The sequence below is a fragment of the Lissotriton helveticus genome, chromosome 12 (assembly GCF_964261635.1).
Source record: "Lissotriton helveticus chromosome 12, aLisHel1.1, whole genome shotgun sequence".
Taxonomy (NCBI): domain Eukaryota; kingdom Metazoa; phylum Chordata; class Amphibia; order Caudata; family Salamandridae; genus Lissotriton; species Lissotriton helveticus.
The window spans coordinates 841265451-841289375 of record NC_136073.1 but is presented as its reverse complement, the minus strand read 5'-3'; the positions used below and the strand labels follow the sequence as shown (position 1 = coordinate 841289375).

Sequence of the window (23925 nt, the reverse complement as noted above, 5' to 3'; positions counted from 1 at the left end):
AGCACCACATCTACCAAGCATTGACCTTTCCAATAGCTTATTTTAGCTTTATCCTCTTTGGGTGTTATGTATCCATATACGTTTGCTGGAGAGTTTGGGAATCTTGAACGCTGTTAAATTGTGCACTTAGGTGCAGGTTATTTGCATACAGTAAGCAAACAGCAGAATCGACTAGGGGCTCTGCCCGCCCTGATAGCCTGGCAGACATGCTCGATGGGTGAAATACCCTTTACTGCGGGACAATACAAACAATGCCTTTTCCATGCATTGATTTCACCACACATCCGTTAGTACACATTGCCTTTACCACGCATAGTTCTTTACCATGCGTATGCCTTTACCATGCATTCCTATACAACGGCATCATAAGTTTACATAAGGTACACGCACACACATACACCTAATTATATATATATATCTGCTTCCAGCATGGTGCCAGGCGCAGCGCCTGGTATAAGCAGTTTAAAAGAACTCTGTCAAAGACGAGTCACGCACACTCAAGTTGGGTGAATAAAGGATTTATTCAAGGTGCGTTAGCCCCTACAAAATGTTTTAGTCAATGGCCTTGACCACGGTGCGTGATCAAGTCCTTTGCCTGGAATGCATTTCAGCGGCTGGAGCACCTTAAATACATCCTTTATTCACCCAGGGCTTTTAATGCTTGCTAGAGGGGTGACTTACCTATACCATAGACCGTGCTGGTTGGCATGGCACACAGGCAGTGTGCCATATCAACTTTATCTGCACCAAGGCATGCAGGCTTCAGTGGCACTTAGCATGGCCCTGGTGAGGGGTCCCTAGGGGACCCTCTTCAGTCCCCATGCCCTAGGTACCAGGGTACCATTTACTCAGGACTTACAGGGGGGTCTGAAGTTGTGCCAATCGTGGTACAGTTTTAGAGAGAGACCACTTGTACTGGGAACCAGGGCGGCAGGGACCCATTACTCTACATTCAAAGTTGCAAAAATATTAGGGAATAGGGTGGTGAGGGTGTTTTGGGGTTTTAGACATGGGTAAGTGAATTTGGTGGTAATGGTGTTTTTAAGGGTTAATAAGTGAACAGGGTGGTACTGGTGCTTTTAGGGTTTAGGGGTGAATAAGTGGAATAGGATGTAAGGTTACAAAAAATGGGGGTTTGAGGGTCCCCCCCTTCGAAATAAATCATGTATTTTTTTTATAATTTGCACACAAAAAAGTGGGGGTTTAAGGGATATATATATAATCAGGCTTGTGGTCGAAACAAAACGCGTCATCACGTGTCATCCTGACATGCTAAGACTATAACATTTCTTTATTACATCTTTAACACTTTGCACTTTGGGAATGAATATATATATATATATATATATATCATCTCTTCCCAATCCTGGAGCTTCGGCGAAGGATCACAGTACCACAACCGGCAAGTATTTCCAAAGTGCTTTATTTAGACCAAGGTGCAAACGTGAACAGTATACATTTTCCCACTTACCTTCTATATACTTACCTTGTGTTGTCAAGTTATATGCATGATAAAGGTTTGTGTGGTAAATGCATAGTGTTGTAATGGATATATGGTAATGTCGTGCATCCGTTTGATGGTAGTCGTTTAGATGCCACCTAGGAGACCCACTTAAAGGTCACAGTACCACAACCGGCAAGTATTTCCAAAGTGCTTTATTTAGACCAAGGTGCAAACGTGAACAGTATACATTTTCCCACTTACTTTATATATACTTACCTTGTGTTGTCAAGTTATATGCATGATAAAGGTTTGTGTGGTAAATGCATAGTGTTGTAATGGATATGCGGTAATGTCATGCATCCGTTTGATGGTAGTCTTTTGGATGCCACCCTGGAGACCCACTTAGAGGTCCCATGGCAGACCTGGCATATGTCAGAGATGGTATTTTGAGCCTCCTTTGGTGGTATATTGACATATGTCTCACTTATGCTCCCCGGAATGATGGTGTTCAGCTCATGGTTCTCACACATGGTGTTCAGATGCTGTCCCATAGATAAACAAGCAGAGAATGGGTTGACATTAAGATTAAAAATCTTGTTTTCTAGGAGTCTCATCCCCGCCCTCTGTTGGTACTAGCAGCCCAGAGGTGGGTGAGTTTCCTTTTTTCAAAGCCTGCAGTAGTTCTTTCATTCTTTCTGCCTTAGAAAGTTCCCTCCCACAAGTTCAATTTATTGACCTTCTACACTATACAGATGGGGTTCTATGATTACTTAATAGTGAGCACTGCGAGCACTTCTATTTTGCTCACACTGGTATTTAGCGTTTTGTTTTGCCTCACCAATGGTGTGGCCACAGATAATGCTGGTTCTCCAGTATCTGGTGTTACTCAAATTCAATACCAAGTTAGCACAGTCAGCGACTAGGGATTAACCACATACACTGTACTTGTATTGAGATGTACATGTTATTAAATTAGCACTAATAAGGTCTTTTTTGTACAGTATCCCAACCCAGTCTTGAACTGCAGCTGCAGAAGAACAAAATGAATGTGTGAAATCCAGGCCTTCCCGGCCTCCGCTTCGACTTCCGTGTTTTATTCTCATCTCAAGCCGGAGTGCTGCTTTTAATCTAAATTCAAGCTTACTGTCTGGTTGGCATGGCAGGTAAGAAAGCCCAAATATTACAGACTGATTACATTGATAGTCTTGAAATGTCTTTATTTTGTTTATTGTATGTTCACATCTTGTAGTGTCGATTTTGTTGGCGGTGTTGAGTTTGGTTCCTGCAGGGCTCGAGGAAGACACAGCAAAAGTGTGACCCTGGCAACTACTGACACAGTAGCCACAACTTTATGTCCTTTCTATACTGTAGATTGTTGTCAAACCTATGATATCCAAGGAGAGCGAATGGTGAGGGAGTTCCAAAGAGTAGCTATCAATAGTGAAAGCACTTTGCCTTCTGAATAAAATCAAATAAAACAAGTGCTTATGAAAAAGGCCTATTGTGTGGCCAGTGTCTGACCATGATTTCTTATTCAAAGTAAACCTTTCTAGTCACATGTGAAAGTATACATCTACCAGATGTCCTGGGTTCCCGAACAGTAGTTGAGAGCAAATGCATTAAGCATGTATTCATTCATATCTCTGATTTAGATGTAAGTCAGCTTCTGGGAGGATTTCTCTAGTGTGGAATACATGCATGTCCTTCATGTTGCAGCTGTCCAGACACCCTGAATTAGGGCATTGAAGTGTTCTGCCCAAGTATAAACTTTAAGTGCTGAGAGTACCTTTCTTCAGAAAAAACATGCTCCCAGCTTCCAAAGGCCATGGATTCAGCATAGTCATTTCTTTCAAGAGAGCTGTCCTGCAGAGAAAACATAGTCTGACCAGAACTCTGTCTCCTTGGAGAATCGCTAGAGAGTCCAGTCTGAGTTCTACCATCTGGACGGCAGATCTATTTTTTACTCTTCATTCATTGTAACTCTATTTTCTGTTGTTGCAGAGCCGGTCAATAATTTCCCTCCACTGCCAAAGTTCGTTCGCCTGAAACCGTGCTTCTACCAGAACTTTGAAGATGAAATCCCCATTGACCACCGGGGGCTGGTCATAAAGATTTACCGCGTATGGATGTGTGAGTATCATGCACAATATTGTTACCAGAAGTAAGTACTCCAGTAGATTTTTAACAGCCCTGTTACTGGAGTACCAAGAAAGGCAGTTCAGTGGATTACTACTTATTCTGTTCAGAGCTATGTGAAGAGTGTCGCTTTCTGTACTTCATTTTGCATATCATAGTGCATAGATAATGGTAACATCTTTTTAATAATCTAAAAGTTGTTAGTTTGCAGTGTACTATATAAATATGAGTTTAATAATGAGTCCATGCAAACATTGTAAGTGGTAAACTCCAACAAATGCACTTGCCACGGTTCGTGTAAGAAACTCGTTGAACAGGATGCAGTTTGGCAGAAATATTATACGGCCAAAGCTGATACGACAAGCTAACTCCGATGACGACCCGATTACCACATTTCTAGTTCTGCGTCCTCCACCCCTGTGCTCATTTCCTGAGCTTCCCAGTAGCTAAAGTTGGTGCTAGAGAGGCGGTGCCTACGTGATGCCACTCCTGATACCTGTTCCACGTTGCAGTTTGCGGGATGACTCTTTTCCTCTGCTCTCATCTATATTACTCTACGCTTGCTTGCATGAAAATTTGTTAACATTGCCACAAAGTTGCATTGTGCTGGCATTTATTGGGTTTTCCTTTAATGACCTTGCTTTTTACCTCCCTTCATTTGTCCTGCTGGCCAGCGTTCCTCTATGTATGCTGTTCCTGTACAACAGTGTTGCCATGTGCTCAACAGTCACAGGTTATGTCTGGCGTCACTGTGCATTTATCTGCAACATCTGTTAATAATTCTTCAAAATGCCCTTGGAGTTGGCCTCTGCTTCCCCCACATTAGTGTTGCTCCCCACCTCATAATTTTCCCTGGTTGGTGTATAGTTTTGCCTCCTATGAAGTGCTTGCACTGTGGTGCACGAGGGACTATTTTACATCGAAAAACCAAAGGTGGTGATGGACGGAGCGTTGACAATACAAACACTCACCCCCAGTCAACTGATCTGGGTTTAATCCATCACCGTTCTTTGGCTCACTCCGCCACCCCAGTTCAGACATGGCCATATGCAAATCAGTCTGACCCTGTGCTCATGGGAACAGTCCAGCCCGAACTGCCAAGCCATGTCTTCCCTGGACCGGAATCAAGCTTCCCAGGACCGGTTTCTGGCATTACAGCCGTCTTCAGCCGTGCTTGCTTGACTCCAGTGGCAAAGTGAGCAAGGGACTCATGTCTGAGCATACCCTGCCAACTTAGGGCGAACAAAGAAAAACCAAAGGTGGTGATGGACGGAGCGTTGAAAATACAAACACTCACCCCCAGTCAACTGATCTGGCTGAACTGTTCCCATGAGGCACAGGGTCAGACTGATTTGCATATGGCCATGTCTGAACTGGGGTGGCGGAGTGAGCTAAAGAATGGTGATGGATTAAACCCAGATCAGTTGACTGGGGGTGTGTGTTTGTATTGTCAACGCTCCGTCCATCACCACATTTGGTTTTTCACTATTTTACATCTCCAACATACCCTGAATCGTCACACATTTAAGTTTTTATCTCATACATAACCTGAATGTAGAAAGCAATCCTTTGTTTTCTTTTTAAACTTCAACATGCTTTTTTAATCTTTCAGTGTGAAGTCAGCACATGTTTTTCCTGTTGTCCTTACCCTTTGTGTGTTTTCCCTTCAGTGTCTTTCCTATTGACATTTAATTCTAGGCCTTATTCTGGTTGTCTTTTCCTTGTATGAGTTTTATAATTGTTTGTCTCCCTCTCGCTCTTATCTATTAATCAACTTTGTTTGTTTCACCACCAAAACAACTACTGCAAAAGCCAATAGTCCTTGCTTTAGCTAGCTAGCACACGCAAATCGACCTGCTCAAATGATGGTTCCAAGCATTAGCAAATTAAAGCCATGCCCATTGACTTTGCCAGTGCTTGTTATTTTCCATTGCAACCTTCCCCCACACACAATCCGAATCCCTGTTTCTAGGGTGACTTTTCTATTCCATCACCTCAAAGTCAACCCATTGTTACTCCAGAACTAGACCAGAATTTTTTTTTCTGAACGGTTTTCACTAAACCTTTGATACAAGACACTGTTAAAGCTTGTTGGGCTGTTGCTGAGTGGTAGGTTTGTGTACCAAGAAGTGATGCTCGCACCCAGTGAATGAGACTGCTCCAAGTGGAATATGTCGCACTGAGTGGGTTAGATTGTACTCCCGATAAGTGAAACGTGCATCCAATGAGTGACACTACTCAAAGGTATAGGAATTCCAACCCAATGGGGAATTCTCTCTTCCTCTAATTTGTACCAGTGATTAAAACTGACCACCAAGGTAATGTGAGCCTCTAATCCAATGACAGAACTTTCATCTAAGCCATGGGACAATCACCTAATGAAGGAAGACAGACTACCAGTGCCTAATTTGAGCCTGTGGTTTCCAGTGCTCAGCACGGCACTTAATTGTCAACACCGGTGCTTGTGACAGTCTGCCACAAGGTGGCGTTGTTTGGCTAATTTATAAGATTACCACAACAGCAGTCAAGTTAGAATTAGTCCGAATTGTCAAACTTGTAGGAGTTTGATGGTCAGTAGTTGTGTTGTTACGATCATCGGCAGCATAGCATGGGCAGTGTGTGGTGCAAGCTGGAACGGCCTCCTGACGAGAGCCCTGGCACTTATTCTTTTTTTAACAAATTAAGCACTGGAGACAACTACACGTGTGTAATGTGAGACTCTCGCCTTATACATTAATAAATAAAACACGCCAGTCTCATGGTGTGTTAGACTCGGCACCAAGGTGTGTACATGTCAACAGATGAGTGAGTCCATGCTGCAACAAGTGAGGCTTGCAGCATACTCAGTGTATGAGACTGTGCACCAGGAAGCTAGACTCTCACCCAGCGAGCCTGTTTGTGCATGTTCCCATCTGCAGACTTTTTCCAATGGTGCCCTTCTTTGCCCTGAGCTCTTCCTCTGGTGTGTGTGGTTTTGTTTTTCTCTGATCCTCATCAGCTGTTTCTGTTCCTATTGTCCCCATCCTGCATGTTTGCCTCTGGTACATGCTGTTAGTTTTTCTGTCCTCACTTGCTGACCGGCTTTGCTCGCCAGCTCCTGTTCGACTAATGAAGCTTGTGCCCCTGGCTGACTTCTGTATTCCTGTGTATGAGTTTTTTTCTAAAAATGAGCTGGCCCATATGAAGGGAAATGTTAAATCCCTAAAACGAACAAGTGAGCACATCCACCCTTTCTCTTGTTTTCCTGTCTTTTCAGTATTATGTGTTTTTTTTATTGGTTACATGAAATAGGATTACAGTTCAGATTAATGTCACACACGTGGTGTCTTTTACTAAAGCTTCCTGTATGTCATTTCCTGTAACCCAGTTTCCTTTTACTTTTCCTTTGGTGACTCAATGTATCTCTTTGTATCACTGTTCCCTGGAATCTGCTGAGTCAACATGCAACATGTTATACAATTCTACATCTTTCAATTTTTCCTTTCATTGTCTTCGGCCCGGGGTCAGGAAACGAGGCCGATGTCAGGTGCCCGCGTAGGCAGAAAGGCCGCCTGCTGCAGAGCCTGATATAACATCTGGCTGGCCTGCTGGTTGCTTATGTTTGATTCAACGAGGCCATCCAGCATTTCACAAAATCTGAGTAAATCATCTAAATTTTTCACAATATTATCATGAATAAATACCTGCCTAGGTTCACTAATGTAAACTCATTAAAGATCACACATCACCCGTAGCTGGAGCGTATTTGTTTGTTTTGAAAAGAGTCAACTCTGTGCACCTATTTTGTATTACAGTGACCGGTTATTAATTTTTTGGCAAGAGTGCGTTTAGCGGGACAGATGTTTTTTTCCGTAGTCTAACCACTCTATAGCTGTGGGATGGCATTGGTATTTCAGATACTGTGGTCTAGCTATTCGTGGTCTAGGTTTAGGTTTAGTTAAGAGTATAGGAGTAAATTCCACATTCCAGTAGGACATGTTTGCTTTTTCTTTAAGGCAGGAAGGCTCAGTAGGTCGCTGATGGGTTGGGCTCTAAAAAGATCTGATGTTTGAGACATGGCAGCTTTGCCTCCTAAGTTGATCTCCTCTGTATTTGACTCCGGGGTAGGTCTATTGTTGCTGTTGCCCTGGATGTGTCGAAGTGGACTGGTCATCGGTACACAAACCATTACTTTTATTTCAGTGGTTCTCTCTGTAAGCTGCTTGTAAGGCATGCCCAACCAGGAACTGGATGACATCTGTACAGACCCAGAGTCTCAGATTTCCATACCATTAAACGGTGGATGCAGGCAGGGGAATTTCCTCCGCTAAGGCAGAGAGTGTCGGGGGCGTGGCTTGGCTGCCTGAGTGAGTAGCTCCGCTGATCGAGTTTATTAATCCGCTCAAAATCCGTCCATAACTACCTCTGGGGCTCGGGTGTCGTGCCCTTGGTGCCTGAACGACCTCCCCGCCCTAGCGAGCGCAAGCTTGGCGATCCCGTGCACCGATCAGTGGTGGGACCGTGTCCCGACCTGCCTACGCTGTGAGGCCTGAGGCGGCGTGTGGAGCCGGGAGCTTGCGTAGGTGCTGGCCGGCCGGAAGTAAGGAGGTGCCCGGCTTGGCACATACTGTGAGTGCCGCATGATCCGGAGCCTAGCTGCCCTTGCCTGATTGCTGAGAGCGGTGCTTGGAGCGGGAGGCGCCGCCGCGCACACCCGCTCTGTGGGTGAAGACACAGGCGCCTGAAGACATATAGGTGGGGGTCCGCGCTGCACAGGCTGGACGGCGCACAGACACAGCGACCGACGCGGTGGGAGCGCTCGGATGCCGCCAGAGGGAAGAAGAGACGCCCGGTAAGCTGATTGCAGGAGACTGATCCTCTGGGCGGAGCGGGGCCCTGTGGAGCTCGGTGCTCTGAGACGTGCCTCAGCGAAACCTGCTTGGGCCCGCTGGTGCTGGCAGGAAGACGTGGGCCGCCATTTTGTTCAGTGCCCACCTACACGCGACTGAGACGGCTAGAGGAGGCTTGTGGCACTATTATCCTTTGCAGCGACTGTGGTGAATGCTGCCTTGTGTGGCCATGCTGCCCTGAGAACGCTGAGGCCGTTCATCGAAGTGCCAGGGGGTGAAGTTACGGCAGTTCTGCTACTTGGCGCATGAGCTTGTCCCCTTCGCAGGACCACGTTGAAGACGCTTGGTACAGCAGCAAATCTAGCCAACTTATAGGGCAGCGACCGCCACAGCTGTACTTGCCCAGGCTGTGCGCACGGCCCTCCTGGACAGAGATTGGAGACGTGTTGGGTGCCGGGCTGCGCCATGGGCAAGCCGGACACGAGACAGCCCAAAATCCCTTTTGAAAAATCGACCAAGAAACTGATGAGCAGTGAGACGCCGGATCAGGAGCTTCCGGGAGAATCACGGCCTGTGCTGCCAGCGGACGATATAAAGGCCATGTTTCAGGACCTAAAGTCGAGTTTGCAGGGCATAGATGGAAAGATGGATGCTCTGGCTGCTAGAATGGACAGTATGACGAAAAGAATGGACAAGCAGGAAGGAGTTGTCGGGGTGCTGGAAACGCGTGTGACGGAAACAGAAGAATGCCAAACGGACCTTGACAAGAAGCTACGCGGGATGGACAAGGTGCTCTCCCTGATCCAAATGAAGAATGAGGATTTGGAAGCAAGGTCAAGAAGAAACAACGTACGCGTCACGGGCGTGGCGGAAACGACGGACATTGCGAATATGGAGCGCTACGTTGAGCAGATGATGAAAGATTTATTTGGTGAGGAACTATCCCCGATGTTCCTGGTGGAAAGGGCACACCGCACGCTAGGACCAGTGCCCAAGCCGGGTGCTCCACCTCGGACAATCCTGGCACGCATTCTAAATTATAGGGACAGGGACACTATACTAAGGCTGGCACGCAACATGGCAGACTTGCAATACCAAGGGAACCGGATTGCTATGTACCCTGACTTCACGCTCCAGGTACAATCAGCCCGGCGGGAATTCTTGCCTGCAAAGAAAGTGTTCCAGCAGACAGGCACGAAGTACTCCTTGATCTACCCGGCGAAGCTGAGAGTACAAGGGCCGGGTAAACCTACCTTCTTCACAGACGCCAAAGCGGCGTTGCAGTTCGCCAAACAACTTGCTAAGGACCAGAGGGGGCAGAACGAGGCCGACAAGCGTGGGGACACTGACCAGCTAAGTGATGTTGAGTAGTGTCATATGTTCTGAAATGGGCCGCTGCTGAGATCCCTGTTTTTAGATGGGAAAATGTACCTATGCCACTGAGGGAGATGGGACTCTGAACGCATGCGCGGGGGGGTGCTGGAACTGCTACTGATTTATCTAGACCTTTATCACTAGATGCTTGTTGCCCCGCTGGCCTTGGGGCGCGATAATCCCTGTAGCGTACAGAGACAGAGTTGCACTCAATCACCCTGTCAAAAGTACAGGGTTAGGAGGCAGTCACCTGCGTACCCTGAGGGATGTATCCCAAACTATGGTTAGGCCATCTATTGTTGTTGATATTTGGTTCAATTGGGTTGGTACTGGGGGGTATGACTGCACGACCTGATTGGGGGGTTGGAGCGGGTGGGGCGGGAGGGATGGGGACAAGGTCTGTTTGGTTTACGTTGTTATTTCAAAAAAGCTGTGTGTTAATCGTGTCACTTGAGATATTCTATTTGGTAGTCACCGATAAGGCAGTACTAGACTGTGAACATTGGAGCTATGGCGATGCTGCTTCGAGCGCACTACAGAACCGAGTGCACCTTCCTCTTTTAGATTCGCTATGGCAGCTAGAGGTTGCTTAACGTCTGGTGAGAATACTCCCTTAGATGGGAAGCCCAAATTACCGTCCATGGTGTGCCTGTCCTGGAACGTGAGGGGGATGAATGATAGAAGAAAGGCAAGAATGATCCATGCCTACTTGTCACGGAAAAACGTGGATATATGCATGCTCCAAGAAACACATCTCAGTTCCACAGATGCCCTGCAACTCAAACACTCTAGATGGGGAGAAGTGATACATGCCCCATACTCGAATTATGCCAGGGGGGTGGCAGTCTTGATCCGCCGAGGCCTACACTGGGTGACACAACGGGTGCTGAGAGATGAGGATGGCAGATACGCTTTGATTTTGGGCATGTTGTGTGGAGTACAGCTATTGCTGGTGAATGTTTATGGCCCGAATGATGATAATCCTGCCTTCTATGAGAAAATGTGGGAGAAGATGCGTACATTTGGTGATGCAGCGATACTATGGGCGGGTGATTTCAATGTAGTGCTGTCTGACGCGGCAGATCGACAGGGCGCTGCCCGGGAACACCACCCAAGAGCGGCAGAAACGTTGGGAGACATTATCCTAGAGGCGTCCCTGGTAGATTCTTGGAGGCTTTTGCACCCCCACGCGCGAGAGGGCACTTGCATTACGGCCCATAGGGCCGCTTGGTCGCGACTGGACTACTGGTTGCTGTCCAGGGACCTGCATGCATCGGTGATGACGGTGGTGCATCTACCGAGATCATTGTCGGACCACGCTCCAGTGGTGGTGACATTGGCCACACCTGCGCAATACGCTCAGCCATTTAGCTGGCGGTTTCCGTCGCAAGCCCTCCTGGATCTGGTATTCATTGAGGAGTTGCGACTTAAGTTGGAGGAATTTTTTGAGTTCAATGAAGGAACTGTGGAATCGCCTGGTACGCTGTGGGAGGCGTGCAAGGTGGTGACAAGGGGGCACTGCATGGCACTGAAAACGGGAGTGTTACGGTCCATCAGAAACACACTAGATGCGCTGGAAAAGGAATTGGCGGCCCTAGAGGTTGAACTCACTAGATTGCCTACTGCCCGAACCCAGGCGACATTCAGGGCGAAACTCACTCAGTATCAGGAGGAGGCAGACAGAGAGGTGAAGTTCTTAAATAAATACGCTCAGGCGCGGAGATACGGGGAGGGGGACCGCCCGGGAAAGACACTGGCTGTGATGCTTCGTAAGCCAAGAGGTGCGGAATATGTTTTGGAACTCACGGATGCAACTGGCGAATCTGTCAGGGCACCAACTGATATCTTAAACACTATGGCGGCCTATTATGAGGACCTATACACCTCTAAACTATAGCCGGGGGACGAAGTAATAACGGAATACCTGGACACAATTGCACTGGCGTGGTTTAACAACGGGGCGCGTGAATATATGGACCTGTCAATCACGCAGGATGACATACGGACAGTAATAGCTGGCATGCCGTCGGGTAAAGCGCCGGGACCGGATGGTCTCACGGCGTCCTTTTATAAAGAATACGCAGATATCCTGATCCCCAGGTTGCATAAGATGTACATGGAAGCGATCGAAACTGGGATCCTTCCCCCATCACTCCGTGAAGCCATGATCATCACACTTTTAAAACCAGACAAAGATCCCACGAGCCCTGATTCATATACGCCGCTATCGCTGATAAATCTAGACGCCAAGATCTACGCTAAGCTATTGGCGGAGCGTTTGAAACCGATGCTGCCCCAAATAGCTCTGTCGGATCAGTCGGGTTTCGTGACAGGTAGATCGACCTCGCAAAATCTGCGCACACTATTTGGTCTACTCCACTACCTAGACCCTAGGGTTCAAGCAGCAGCTGCCTTGCTAGACGCCACCAAGGCGTTTGACTCCCTCGAATGGAAATTTCTACAATCACTATTCACGAGAATGGGCTTCAGTGGGCTCTTTATTCGGAAAATTTGCATTCTGTACAATTGCCCTACGGCGAGAGTGAAGGTAAATGGACGAATTTCGCATGCGATTAGTATTTCTAGGGGGACCAGGCAAGGCTGCCCCCTCTCGCCACTGCTCTTCGCTATCGCCACGGAACCCCTTGCGGCGCGACTGCGGCAACATCATACGCAGCGCAGTATAGGATTCACCTCCAGAGGGAGGGCTCTTGGTGTCCCTATATGCCGATGACGTGACAATCTTTGTGCAGAACCCGGCCGATAATTTCGACCCCATCATGCGGGAACTAGTGAGATACGGTGGTTTGACGGGCATTACCATTAACTGGACTAAGTCCACGATACTGCCATTGACGGACGGTACGGTAAAATGCAATACTGAATTCCCCATCACCTGGGTGTCGGAAGAGGTGAAATACCTGGGGATCCATGTCAGCCGCTCGCTACAAGACCTATGGCTATTGAACTACGGTAAGGCAGTGGACTGGCTCGAAACAAAAGTGAAAAAATGGGTCACCTTGCCGCTGTCATTGACAGGTCGGATAGCCATAACTAAAATGGTGGTACTACCGAAATTCTTATATTTATTTGCCAACATACCTCTACCACTTACCGTATCCTTTTTTAAGCGCATACGCTCAGCGATTTTGACCTTAGTGTGGGCGGGCAAACAGCCCAGAATTCAGTGGAAGGTACTGACGCTTCCCTTTAAACAGGGAGGTCTGGCGGCTCCAGACTTTGAGCTCTACGCGTACTGTGCCCAGGCTCAATACCTGCATTATTGGCAACACCCGATCCCGTACCAACCTCATGTGGCAATCGAGACAGATGTGTCGGCACCCACCCCATTGGCCACGACGGTCTATCATAAATACAAACGCTCGCCGGAGGATGTGAACACAGTTGAAACAACACGGTGGGCCTGGCAAAACATAGCGAAACGGGCGGGCGTTGCTGAATTATATGCTCCGTCGATGCCGATAGGTGGCAATCCGTTACTGAGTCCCTTGCAGGATGCGGCGATAGCGGAAAGGGCACGTAAAAGCGGGCTATTGGTCGCTAGTGATCTATACCCGGATGACACTTTTGTAGAGCTTGGAGACATCTGCGGTTCGGAGGTCCCTACGGCATCTGAGCTACTCCTGTATTATCAACTCAGGGCGGCGTGTAAGGCCAGATACCCAATGTTCCCGATGGTGCCACCAACGATATCGGCGTTGGAAAATGTCTTAGCGAATAAATCTCCGCATAAATTGATCACCAGGATCTATAAAGTAACACAAGATACGGCACCGTGGATACGACCCAGGTCAAAAGCACAATGGGAGATTGACGTGGGTCTCAGCATAACTGACAAACAGTGGACGTTCTGCTGCACTCAGTTGGAGAACCTGTCTCCCAATTACAGATTGAGACTAATCCACTTTAATTTTCTACATCGGCTGTACCGCACACCGGCACAGCTCTTCAAACTAGGGTTGATAGCTGACTCTCGCTGCTGGCGTTGTGGCGCCGTTGAGGCGGAATTCTTCCATCTAACTTGGACATGCACTCCTATACAGCGATATTGGGCTGAGGTGTTCTCTAAATTGGGACAAATCCTTGGAGAGCAGTTGCCCCCGGTCCCCCTGATGGCACTTTTGGGAATGGTGGCCGCTATACCCTGTGCCTTGAGAAAACTGATTGCTATGTTGCTGCTACTGGTGAAGAGACAAATTGCATTACATTGGAAGAAAGAGGGCGCCCCTGGGGTAAAGGGCTGGATCAACTTGGCACTATATTGTCGGGATCAACTGACTACTTACTGGGAACTATTACCGCTAAGGTCCAGACCTGCTGATATTTGGCAGCCCCTGACGACCTTGCTGGCTGGCACCTTGTCGGATGAGTGAGAGAATACAGTGTGGGGATGCGGAGGATGTAAGTTTTGGATGGCAGGAGCGCGAGGGCCTGATTGCAGTGGCGGTGTGATTGGTGCCACTAACGCGGGGATGTTTTGCTTGTAGAGGAGTAGACACCGACTCCACGTCTGTGGCTGTTGGGATGGGTGAACTGCCTGAGGTGGGATATATGACTTGTCACCGCCCCTTCCCTCTCCCCCCCCCCCCCTCTTTCCCCGTTCTATTGGATGGTAACTTGAGGGCCCGCTCCGGATTTGGTGACACGTGACTCCATGTGTTGACAAGATAGACGTGATGACACACGAAAGCATTAGGTTTAGTTTAATATGTTTGTGTTTTTTTTGGTTTTTCTTTTATAGATATCTCACACGCAAACTGTTGTAGATTGTATGCAAGTATACAAGACATATGACCGCGAGACGAGATCTAATTGTACCTCTTGATGCTGCCTGCCTCTGGGTTGTTGGCTAAATAGCGGTGTGATACTTTGCAACTCTAAATAAAAGTCTTTAACCCCAAAAAAAAAAAAAAAGCAGAGAGTGGCGTCTCACTGCTCTCAGTGCAGTGAAAAAAGGAAAAAATCAAATATGAACTTCGTTATTATCATTTTATTTTTTGTAGCGGCGGGGCTGGGTTTGGGCGAGGTTGGGGTCACAGGAAGGGGAGCGGTGGGCACAAAGTGCGCATGACTGTTTGGCCAGCCGTCTTGGGCCGGCCAAACAGTTGTGTGCACTTTGCATGTTCCCCTCCCCCCAAGCTGTAATGCACAGCCTGGTGAGGAACATGTACAGGCCCATAGTCCCTGTGTGAGCGCCAATCCACGGCGCTCAGACAAATAACAAGGCTGCATTGTGTGCCTGTGTACTTCCTCCTTCCGGGACCCGGAAGAGGAACTTCGATGGAGGAGAGACAGCAGCCGTCAAAAGGTAAGTGTTTTTATTTTACATTAGTTTGGTTTTTGACTCCCCCCCCCCCCTCCCTCCCCCCTCAATGTTGCCCCCATGCACCCCATTCCCTGCCAGCCGCCACTGGATGCCGGACTTTGTTCCAAGCCATAACAGTGAAACCCACCAGTTTGCACTAACCCCAAGGACACGGTATAGGATACAAAACCTTTGGATGGGTGTAGGTAGGAGAAGTCTTTTTTTTTTTGGGGGGGTTTTTTTCTTCTTTTTTTTTTGCAGTTCTATTTAGTTCAGACTTGGCCTAAGGGCATTACAGCTCTTTTCACGAGTATCAGTTTACATTACAGGTCAGATTTTTGTACTCTGGCCCTTTGTCTTCCTAGGATTTGTATATGCTGGGCACATTTCTAAATTTGTTTCCTGCATTTAATAATAACCACTGAATTTCCTTCACAGCCGATGTTACAGGATCCAGTTTACTTGGATTTAACCAGAATTAAGTAGCTTTGTAACCTGCAGGCATTGTTTTATTGTGGGAATAATAATGCTGTTTAGCAAACAGAATGTGTATATGTAATGTATTACGTATTTAATCAACTGGGAGGGATGAGGAATTTTGCGTGTCCGTTTCTTTCCCCAAAATATTCACTTGGCAATCAACAAAAAGGGACACTTGTAACACTGTTCGACTTTCGGCTTAGTGCAAATAAGGAAACCCTCAGAGAGGTCAATGTTTACTAGCGAGTAGCGGTATATTCGTTTCTTCCGCCCCACATTGACACTCATGCAGTTATCATCGGGTTTTTCCAGTTGGTATGTACTGCTAGCCTCATCCAGAGGCACCTCAAGTCTCAAGTGTAGTGTCCAGAGACAAAAGGACTTTCCCAAAAGGATTAGTAAAAAATGAAAAAGAGTACCCTGAAATTTTTTTTAATATTGGGTAAACTTACATTATTAAAAATTTTTGAATACTCAATGGTAGACGGAGTTACGTGACTACATGGTATTACTAGAATAGTGGTTTTGTCGACATGTTTCAGCTCTATTGGGCCAGGCGGTCTGTAGAGCTTTCGTCAGGACTAACAGGGGGTAATACAAACAAACATATATAAATCTACTCACACGGATTGTGCGGTAATTCCACAACTCAATACATTGAATTGAGTATTCTTCTCAATCTATGAAGAAATGTACACACAAAGCTATGTTATACTTCATGCTGCGAGACCTAGAGGGAGGTAAGTGCAGTAACAAGTATAGTGCCAATATTAACACTCTTGTAGAAATCATGAGATATTATCATGAAGAAGGGCGTTAAAATTTCAGGTAATAAATTGCTTAACACTGAAAAACGCTGGTGTGCTATTAGGAAGGTAGGTGACTGTGGCTATAGATGCTATTTTCAAAACGAGCGTTAATAGATTTGATGGCGCGATGTAGGCAAACACTGGTAATCACAAGTGCAAAGAATATAAACCATGCATCATCTGTGGTGTTATTCATATAGTCATGAGGATGCCATTTCATTCGCTTCAATTATTTAACTAGAAGTGCATACCATTATTTACAAAACACTCGTCTGTGTGGCGCATTATTTACATTTAAGATTACAAGTATAGTCATGAGGATGCCATTTCATTCGCTTCAATTATTAAACTAGAAGTGCATACCATTATTTACAAAACACTCGTCTGTGTGGCGCATTATTTACATTTAAGATTACAAGATAGACGCTCTGCATTAGGGTCTAATAGGCGGCGAGGTTAAGGTAAACACAGAGCGGCAGACGCGACATTGCGGAGGGCTTACCTGTCGTTATTACGACTTCTGCTTCCTTCGGGGGTCCTTCAAACGCCACAGAGCTGAAGCGGAGAAGGAACCTCGATCAGGGCCAGTTAGATTAGAAGGGCTTACCTAGGAAGGCGGTCTCGAGACTCTAGTGTACTCCGCCATTACCCGCATGGAGTCCTCCTCCTGCCTTGTGCTGACTCTGCCCCCGGAGTGCTGGGTGCCAGATTGTAGTTTCTTTTTATAGGAAATAGGCACAACGGGGAAAGTACATTTTAGGCGCATTATCGTGGCTTGCTGTTGCAATAGGTTTAATGCCGTTTTTCTTGGTTTTAGGTAATTGCGTTTTTATAAATGGACAATACATCACCCTGTGTGAGGCAAAGGTAATATCTGCAGGGTCCATTCCCAGGGTCAGGGCCACATGTTGATTATAGAGTCCATTGAAACTAAAAAACGGACATTATTGGGTGTCAGGGATAGAGGATCTTAAATCTTATTATACTGGTAGAGATGGTGGTGAATTACTTAGCGAAGTGATGCCAAGCCACATTATCATTTAAACCAGTGTCAAAGGTACGTAAGCGGTCCACCCATCTTTGCACTTTTTCATAGAGGGTCTTCTCAGCATTGCCAGATTTATTAGTCAGTATTTCTATAACTGTCCAATGCATTTCTTCGTGCGTGTGATTTTTTTCGATAAAATGAGCACAAAGTTTTGTGGTATTCTTTTTCAGTTTTATATTGCTCCTATGCTCTCCTATCCGGAGTTTTACCTTGCGGCAGGTCATCCCGATGTATCTCTTTTGACACGGGCACTGGATCATATAAATCACATGAGATGAGTTGCAGTTGGTAAACTGTCTCTGGGTCCAAACAAAATCCTCTCCCAATTTCAGGCTTTTTGTTGCTGTTGTAGTCTTACAGGCTACGCATACTCCGCAGGGGAAATGTCCTGAGAGTGGGGTCATGTGGGCACTGTTGGTTATTGAGGTGGTAGCTACCGGCCTGGGACGTGTGTGTACCAGGGTGTCTTTTAGGTTCTTGGTCCTTCGGTTCGCGAATCTTGGTCTTGGCCAATCAAACTTGCCAGTATTGACTATGTGCCAGTTCTTCTTAATGAGCTTTTGGACAGCATATGTAGCTGGATTAAAAGTGGTCACACATGTAGTTAGGTCCTTTACTGGTTCTTTTGGGAACGTTTGCAAAAGGCACTCTCGTGGTTGATTATCGGCCCTCTTCTTACATTTTTTGATGACTTTCTCTGTGTAGTCTCGCATTTTCAGTTTCTGGCTTAGTTCAGCTGCTTGTATTTGATAATCGCAGTTTTTGCTGCAATTCCTCTTCAAGCGTAGGAATTGGCTAAAAGGTAGATTGTCCCGAAGGGGTTTCGGATGGTGACTCTTGTGGGACAGCAAACTGTTTTTCGCAGTTGGCTTCGTGAAAGTTTTGGTTTGTAAAATACTGTTGTCCTCAAAGATTGTTAGGTCCAGGAAATCAAGGCGGCTACTGCTGGAGGTGTGTGTAAATTTCAGCCAAGGGTCCAAAGAATTTAGCCATATCATGAATTCAGGGAGGTCTTGTTGGGTGTTCCATATTAGGAAAATATCATCGATATATCTCTTCCAGTATATTATACTGGAAGAGAAAGTGTTGTTTTCATTGAAAACCAGCTCCGATTCGAAATGGCTGACATATAGTCCTGCCACCGAAGGCGCGAAGGCGCTGCCCATGGAGGTACCATGGCATTGTAGGTACAGTTGGTCATTGTACCGGAAGAAATTTTCTTTTAGTGCCAATTTGCAACACTCCAGTACAAAATGTCTGGGTGTATTGTACTGCCATGTTGATGAATAAAGGACAGATGCTAGAGGACGTCCTTTATTCATCAACATGGCAGTACAATACACCCAGACATTTTGTACTGGAGTGTTGCAAATTGGCACTAAAAGAAAATTTCTTCCGGTACAATGACCAACTGTACCTACAATGCCATGGTACCTCCATGGGCAGCGCCTTCGCGCCTTCGGTGGCAGGACTATATGTCAGCCATTTCGAATCGGAGCTGGTTTTCAATGAAAACAACACTTTCTCTTCCAGTATAATATACTGGAAGAGATATATCGATGATATTTTCCTAATATGGAACACCCAACGACCTCCCTGAATTCATGATATGGCTAAATTCTTTGGACCCTTGGCTGAAATTTACACACACCTCCAGCAGTAGCCGCCTTGATTTCCTGGACCTAACAATCTTTGAGGACAACAGTATTTTACAAACCAAAACTTTCACGAAGCCAACTGCGAAAAACAGTTTGCTGTCCCACAAGAGTCACCATCCGAAACCCCTTCGGGACAATCTACCTTTTAGCCAATTCCTACGCTTGAAGAGGAATTGCAGCAAAAACTGCGATTATCAAATACAAGCAGCTGAACTAAGCCAGAAACTGAAAATGCGAGACTACACAGAGAAAGTCATCAAAAAATGTAAGAAGAGGGCCGATAATCAACCACGAGAGTGCCTTTTGCAAACGTTCCCAAAAGAACCAGTAAAGGACCTAACTACATGTGTGACCACTTTTAATCCAGCTACATATGCTGTCCAAAAGCTCATTAAGAAGAACTGGCACATAGTCAATACTGGCAAGTTTGATTGGCCAAGACCAAGATTCGCGAACCGAAGGACCAAGAACCTAAAAGACACCCTGGTACACACACGTCCCAGGCCGGTAGCTACCACCTCAATAACCAACAGTGCCCACATGACCCCGCTCTCAGGACATTTCCCCTGCGGAGTATGCGTAGCCTGTAAGACTACAACAGCAACAAAAAGCCTGAAATTGGGAGAGGATTTTGTTTGGACCCAGAGACAGTTTACCAACTGCAACTCATCTCATGTGATTTATATGATCCAGTGCCCGTGTCAAAAGAGATACATCGGGATGACCTGCCGCAAGGTAAAACTCCGGATAGGAGAGCATAGGAGCAATATAAAACTGAAAAAGAATACCACAAAACTTTGTGCTCATTTTATCGAAAAAAATCACACGCACGAAGAAATGCATTGGACAGTTATAGAAATGCTGACTAATAAATCTGGCAATGCTGAGAAGACCCTCTATGAAAAAGAGCAAAGATGGGTGGACCGCTTACGTACCTTTGACACTGGTTTAAATGATAATGTGGCTTGGCATCACTTCGCTAAGTAATTCACCACCATCTCTACCAGTATAATAAGATTTAAGATCCTCTATCCCTGACACCCAATAATGTCCGTCTTTTAGTTTCAATGGACTCTATAATCAACATGTGGCCCTGACCCTGGGAATGGACCCTGCAGATATTACCTTTGCCTCACACAGGGTGATGTATTGTCCATTTATAAAAACGCAATTACCTAAAACCAAGAAAAACGGCATTAAACCTATTGCAACAGCAAGCCACGATAATGCGCCTAAAATGTACTTTCCCCGTTGTGCCTATTTCCTATAAAAAGAAACTACAATCTGGCACCCAGCACTCCGGGGGCAGAGTCAGCACAAGGCAGGAGGAGGACTCCATGCGGGTAATGGCGGAGTACACTAGAGTCTCGAGACCGCCTTCCTAGGTAAGCCCTTCTAATCTAACTGGCCCTGATCGAGGTTCCTTCTCCGCTTCAGCTCTGTGGCGTTTGAAGGACCCCCGAAGGAAGCAGAAGTCGTAATAACGACAGGTAAGCCCTCCGCAATGTCGCGTCTGCCGCTCTGTGTTTACCTTAACCTCACCGCCTATTAGACCCTAATGCAGAGCGTCTATCTTGTAATCTTAAATGTAAATAATGCGCCACACAGACGAGTGTTTTGTAAATAATGGTATGCACTTCTAGTTTAATAATTGAAGCGAATGAAATGGCATCCTCATGACTATACTTGTAATCTTAAATGTAAATAATGCGCCACACAGACGAGTGTTTTGTAAATAATGGTATGCACTTCTAGTTAAATAATTGAAGCGAATGAAATGGCATCCTCATGACTATATGAATAACACCACAGATGATGCATGGTTTATATTCTTTGCACTTGTGATTACCAGTGTTTGCCTACATCGCGCCATCAAATCTATTAACGCTCGTTTTGAAAATAGCATCTATAGCCACAGTCACCTACCTTCCTAATAGCACACCAGCGTTTTTCAGTGTTAAGCAATTTATTACCTGAAATTTTAACGCCCTTCTTCATGATAATATCTCATGATTTCTACAAGAGTGTTAATATTGGCACTATACTTGTTACTGCACTTACCTCCCTCTAGGTCTCGCAGCATGAAGTATAACATAGCTTTGTGTGTACATTTCTTCATAGATTGAGAAGAATACTCAATTCAATGTATTGAGTTGTGGAATTACCGCACAATCCGTGTGAGTAGATTTATATATGTTTGTTTGTATTACCCCCTGTTAGTCCTGACGAAAGCTCTACAGACCGCCTGGCCCAATAGAGCTGAAACATGTCGACAAAACCACTATTCTAGTAATACCATGTAGTCACGTAACTCCGTCTACCATTGAGTATTCAAAAATTTTTAATAATGTAAGTTTACCCAATATTAAAAAAAATTTCAGGGTACTCTTTTTCATTTTTTACTAATCCTTTTGGGAAAGTCCTTTTGTCTCTGGACACTACACTTGAGACTTGAGGTGCCTCTGGATGAGGCTAGCAGTACATACCAAGAGGAAAAACCCGATGATAACTGCATGAGTGTCAATGTGGGGCGGAAGAAACGAATATACCGCTACTCGCTAGTAAACATTGACCTCTCTGAGGGTTTCCTTATTTGCACTAAGCCGAAAGTCGAACAGTGTTACAAGTGTCCCTTTTTGTTGATTGCCATATGTAATGTATTAATCTATGGTTCAATGAAACTTTAAAATACGATTTCATGTAATATTCAATGGAAATAACGTCAACCTGAAGTTTTCAAATGGCATTATAGATTATACTGCACACTACCATTCTTAGTATACCACAGTTCTGTAGCAACCTGCCCTCAGCACGGAAACAATTCAGTTATATTCGTGAAACTTGAACGCAGCAGAGAGAATTAGGTCGAACATATAACAAGGGATTCTTTTCTTGACCTATTTGGTTGAACCGTTATCTAAATGCTTATATAGCCGCACTGATCTTTTTGTAATAAGATAGCCTCCTCCAGAAAAACCTGAATTCATCCATTTGCTTTGGGCTAATAAAGAATATTACATTTCAGAACTAAAGTGCCCCCTGACTCTAACATTCTTCGAAACATGGCGGCAGACGCTTTGCCTTTCTTCTTTTGAACTCTTTGAGATGCCTAGGTAACTGGATGACCCTTTTAACAACTTTGGTACATCTCTTCCTGTCGCATGGATTTCTCTTCTAGATGTATGTAAATGGCACGCATGTTCTGGTCAGGCTTGCAAGGGTTGTGTGTGTGCTTGGATGAAGATAGGAATATTGCAGTAACACCTTTGGTACTGGTTGCACTACTGCAGCACACTTCAGCTTGTTGACAAGCCATTGCTTTCACCACTTCGCGTAACACAGAGCCCTGTTGTCGCCTGATGGGAGCCAGCGGTGTGGTCATGCTTCGCTATTTCTTCTGACACTGCATAGGCTTCTGATCGGCCACAGACTTCGCTTCAAAGTACAATGTGTTACATTGCAGAATAATTATAGGGAGGCTGAAGGCCTCCTCTCCAGTCTAATTCTATTCCTTGGTTCTGAGGGTAGTATTGCATAGGGTGTTTCTTTTATGTCCAGGCTGTGAACTTGTGAATCTGGCTCCCATATGATTTGAACCTGTCATTAAGGTACCGACAGTTGAAAAAGAATCTGAAAACATGGCTCTTTACTCCTCTTGTGTGTGTTTCTGGTCTTGTACTTCTCTATGGATGTTGTACAGCCTGGAAGCCAAGAATGTTGTGCAAACACTCTACACGAGTAACTACTACTCTTAAAACATTTTCTTCATACTACAACTGAACTAACCCTTGGCGTCGTGGTAATTGAACTGAACTGGCCTCTTTCTCTTAGTGTCTTGTTATAGAATATAATGTATCCCTCTCTTTATGTTGTTTATTGCTAAACATGAATTACACCCTGGCCTTAGGTATCATAGATGAGAACTGAACTTTTATTCTGGTCATAGGAGCTTTATGACAGCGCCAGGCCCTTGACCTCAATCTCATCTTCCACCCTAGCGGGCTCAAAACACCTGACCACCAGGCCGCTTAGATCAGAAGCTCCTATGTCAGACAGGGAAGCAGCCTTACTAGCAGCTACCTACGACTCTTCCATTTCAGATTCACCTAAATCTAAAATCCAAGTAATCACGGGTCACCGGAAAGATCTACCCACTTTCAAACGACAGAGATTACCAGTCCTCACCGCTATGCCTAGAGAGGCTAAAGACAAAACCACCAGCAATCAGGAGAAAATCACCAACTGCCTCCTAATCAATTGCAGATCGGCCTCACTACACGCAACGGACTTAGCCGAAGCTATCCTCACCCATGACATTGACGTTGCGTTCCTCACTGAGACCTGGCTAAATAAGACATCTGCTCCCTGCCTAGACATGCTGGTTCCACCTGGTTTCTCCCTCCTCTCCAAAGACAGGATAGAACAACGAGGAGGTGGGGTCGCTATCATCCACAAGGACAGCTGGAGCATCACATAAACCTCCTCCTTCGAGTACGACTCATTTGAATGTCTATCCGCTGTCATCAAGTCCAAAGACAACGACTCTCTACTGTGCCACCTACTCTATCACCCCCCGGGCAGAAACAATGAGTTTGGAGAACAACTATCCAACCTGATTGCACAAGACGCACTCGGCGATTCCAAAAACTTAATTCTTGGTGACCTGAATCTCCGATGGAACGAAACTCATAACCCTCTAATGAGAGCGCTATCCAGCCTCCTCGCTGATAACAACCTTACTCAACACTGTACTGAGGAGACACATTACAAAGGAGCCATACTGGACGCCATCATTGCACAAAAGAATTCAATCACGGTCAA

At 45.8% G+C, this 23925-nt stretch overlaps 1 protein-coding gene across 1 annotated transcript in view; it reads left to right on the top strand.

The window, feature by feature from the left end:
* The window catches only part of SCAMP4 (secretory carrier membrane protein 4), an 88135-nt gene that overhangs the window by 30192 nt on the left and 34018 nt on the right, over positions 1-23925 (top strand). Inside the window, exons 2-3 of the mRNA XM_078670146.1 lie at positions 2446-2607; positions 3446-3574. Coding sequence (XP_078526272.1) covers positions 2601-2607; positions 3446-3574 — 136 coding nt within the window. The 5' untranslated portion in view covers positions 2446-2600. The remainder of the gene's footprint in view (positions 1-2445; positions 2608-3445; positions 3575-23925) is intronic.